General features: G+C 38.3%; 1 protein-coding gene across 1 annotated transcript; it reads left to right on the top strand.

The window, feature by feature from the left end:
- Nucleotides 1–221: 221 nt before the first annotated feature.
- LOC138037077 (melanocyte-stimulating hormone receptor-like) lies at nt 222–1157 on the top strand. The gene has a single exon (XM_068883083.1). It carries the CDS (start codon nt 222–224, stop codon nt 1155–1157), a length of 936 nt encoding a protein of 311 aa, XP_068739184.1.
- The last annotated feature ends 2138 nt before the right edge of the window (nt 1158–3295 follow it).

The following is a 3295-nucleotide window of genomic DNA, read 5'->3' on the forward strand; positions in this document are numbered from 1 at the left end:
TGGGTGAATCATGTTTTTGTCTCTTTCAAAGTATATTCCCAAACAGAATCTCAAGCTGCTGTGTTCCAATTTTCCACGAAATTTTATAGGTTTCTGGTTTCGTTTAATATACGAATGACAGGCGTCATGATAAACCAAATTAGTGTGGAGCAAAAGGCGTGCTAGGAATGAGTTTATAAATTGCGATGGAAACATGGACTTTTGCTATTATCGACCACGCCATGGCTGACCAGGTTTGCCTTCATAGGGTAGCGAGACAAACACAAGTTGTTGAACGCTACACTACTTTAATGCTCACTCTTTCTGTTCTAAATATCATTTGCTCTTTCGCAGCCAGCGTTGGGAATCTGTTCGTTATCTACGCTCTGTGGAAAGTGTCATCAATTCATTCCAATTTAAAAAACTTGTTTTTGAGTCTCGCATTTTCTGATCTTGCTGTAGGATTGTTTGCCCAACCAATACATGGTGCTATCACAGCGGTCATGCTGATGAAAGTAGCAAATGAAAACTTTAACGTCACGTTTCTGTGTCCGGCGGTTATGATGGTTTCCCACGTCTCTGGTTATCTTTTGGCTGTTGCAACGTTCCTCAATATAACTGCCATTGCTATCGATAGACTTCTTGTCCTCTCTCTTCATCTACGGTATCTGGAGTTGGTGACTCCAAAGCGCATGGTCATAACCTTGGTATCGTTATGGTTTACAAGTGCGGTTACTACCTCTCTGTACATGACATTTCCTAAACATAACAGCGTGGTAACAGTGGTTTTAGAATGCGTTGGACTCATCTTGACAGCTGTAGCAAACATTCGCATTTATCAGGCTGTCAGATATCACCAAGATCAAATCCGAAACCAGCTTCAGCAGGGTTATGATGAAGCGAGAGAAAGACTCCGTGAAAGAAAGTCCTCCATTAGCGCTTTGTATGTTTTTGTCATATTTGTTGCCTGCTACATTCCCAATTTGTGCGCTGCTGTGCTATTGATGGCAGATCTATCTCAAATTTCCTTCCGCGCGATTTACAATGTCACAGCTTCTCTCGTACTTCTCAATTCGTCTTTAAATCCCATTGTGTACTGTTGGAGATTTCGGGAGATGCTTGCAATTTTAAAACGCGTGGTTCGCAAGATATCACCCACAAATGGTTGTGGACAGTGACAATGCCTGTCGCGAAAATTTAGTTATTTGTCTGAAAACTCGATTTTTTTGTGGCTGTATTTGAATTTGAATATTCTATGGCCGTTTTTATTTAATAAGTGGGGTTTTATGCAATATAATTAAGCTGTTTAAAGATATCGTGGGAAACTTGCTACATTTGCTGGACAAAGTAATAATAATAACAATAATACTAACTTTATTTAAGTCTCAAATCTTATAGCCCTACTAATCGGGGAGACAAAAGGAAAGAAAACCAAAATACAATAAATCTAATCTAATTCACAATTCAATGCTAAGAAATATAAATGTATGTACACATATATAGTTAAAAAATTATAATCAGGTCAAGTATGTTAAGTCAAGTTTTCTAATTTTGTTCTTAAAAACACTAACAGAAGGTTTCGATCTTATACTTGAGTTAAGTTTGGACCACAAATGAGGTCCGAAGTATCTAAGGCTGTTCGTACCGTACTTCACTGTGTTAAAGCTGTTTATTGAAAAATCGGTATTTCTAAGATTATATTTATGATTAGGGCAAGTAAATAGGTCTATGACAGTTTTTCGTAGCAACTTGTTTTTAATCTTGTACATACATATTGCGATGTTTTGTAATCTTCTGTTATATAAGGTGGTTAACTTAGCTCTCTTTAGTAATTCCTCATAAGGTGATTTATAGTCACAGTATACAGCCGGCTCAGTCCCCTTTCGTTAACACGTTCAAGTTTGTTCTTATCACTGGCTTTGCAAAAGTGCCAAACCAAGTTACAGTAATCGAAATGAGGTAGAATAGCTGATTAGGTCATATCATAGTACCGTCATATCATAGTACCATGATGCACGTCCGGTGGAGATGTGGATTTCTGAATAACTGGATTGTGGGGACAGGTTCTACAGTCTATGGCCCCATCTCCTATTTAGCCTTAATTCGTAGATATACCTTTTCTCCAAGTCGTAGTGACTTGACTTGTCCGGAAGTTTTGTTAAAACGTTTTAGCACACCTCTTGCAGTTTGTGCATCCTAATTCTTTACCTGTATCCCCTTAAACAATGTGTGTCTGCGTTGGGCTTAAGGAATGCGTCTCGGACTCTTTTTGACAGAAGAAAAGGCTAATTGTTATTCTACAGTGATATAACGTGTACTTCGTCCAGGCAAAAGAGCTGAATTTTCCAAAGCGAAGAATAACAAGACACTGATCAGTTGTCCGAGAATCATGAACAATGGCAGCATGGGAAAACGCTGAATCTTACGGTAACTGCAACTCTTAAATCGAGTTCCATGTTAAATTCGTCAGTAACCAATCAAATGGCAGGAAATGAAAGAAAAAGAAAGCCATTGTGTGGCGAATGTTGCAACTTTTGTTCCCAACTGGATCAATAAAATATTAGTCTGACTAAAACCCTGTATTTGAGCGATTAAATAATTATTTTGTGGTTTCTTAATGGATGTAATAAAGTGGTAATTGAACTTCGTGTCGTGCAATTTTGGTCTGAACATATGATTTCAGATCAAATTGCACTCCACTCAATTCAATTACCATTATGTATAAACTCTGTTGAAAATAGAATATGTGAAACGAGTGCAAATGAACATTGGATCGAATCGAATCCGTTTCAACTGAAAACAAAGTCAAAATAACGAATTTGAGACACTACCGCTGATTCAAGTCGTTTCATGCTCGAGGAACACAAAGGCGAGCGTGGTTAAAATTAACTATGCCGGATGCCTGCGAAGCGGGGACTGGGAGAGGTTTGAGCCGAATTTGGAAGTCGCAGAGTTTTAAATTAATCGCTGTCTCGAATCATTTCCTCTCCAGCGCAAGCCTATACTACCCCTTCTCTCTTGTTCTCAACCATCCCGGAAGATTAACTCCAAAATGTAATATGTATGAAATTTAACAATGTACTCAGTGCATTTTTTGTTTGTTTGTTTGTTTGTTTGTTTGTTTAGTCATGATCCATTCCGTTTGATAAATCGAATTGCAAACCAAACGTCGGGTATTCTTTAAAAATCGCAGTATCCTGTGCACGTGCATCGACGTCGACGTCTCCAGGTGTCTTATTTTTTATGTAGTTGAACTGCGTCGAGTTCTGAACATTCCCACTAAACGTCGTCATTCCTCGTATTCTTTATGTAGTTG

This window comes from Montipora capricornis, chromosome 2 (assembly GCF_036669925.1).
Source record: "Montipora capricornis isolate CH-2021 chromosome 2, ASM3666992v2, whole genome shotgun sequence".
NCBI lineage: Eukaryota > Metazoa > Cnidaria > Anthozoa > Scleractinia > Acroporidae > Montipora > Montipora capricornis.

Bases quoted from the DNA above. Each gene is read 5' to 3' on its own strand.
- LOC138037077 (XM_068883083.1), top strand. From the start codon at position 222: ATGGCTGACCAGGTTTGCCTTCATAGGGTAGCGAGACAAACACAAGTT.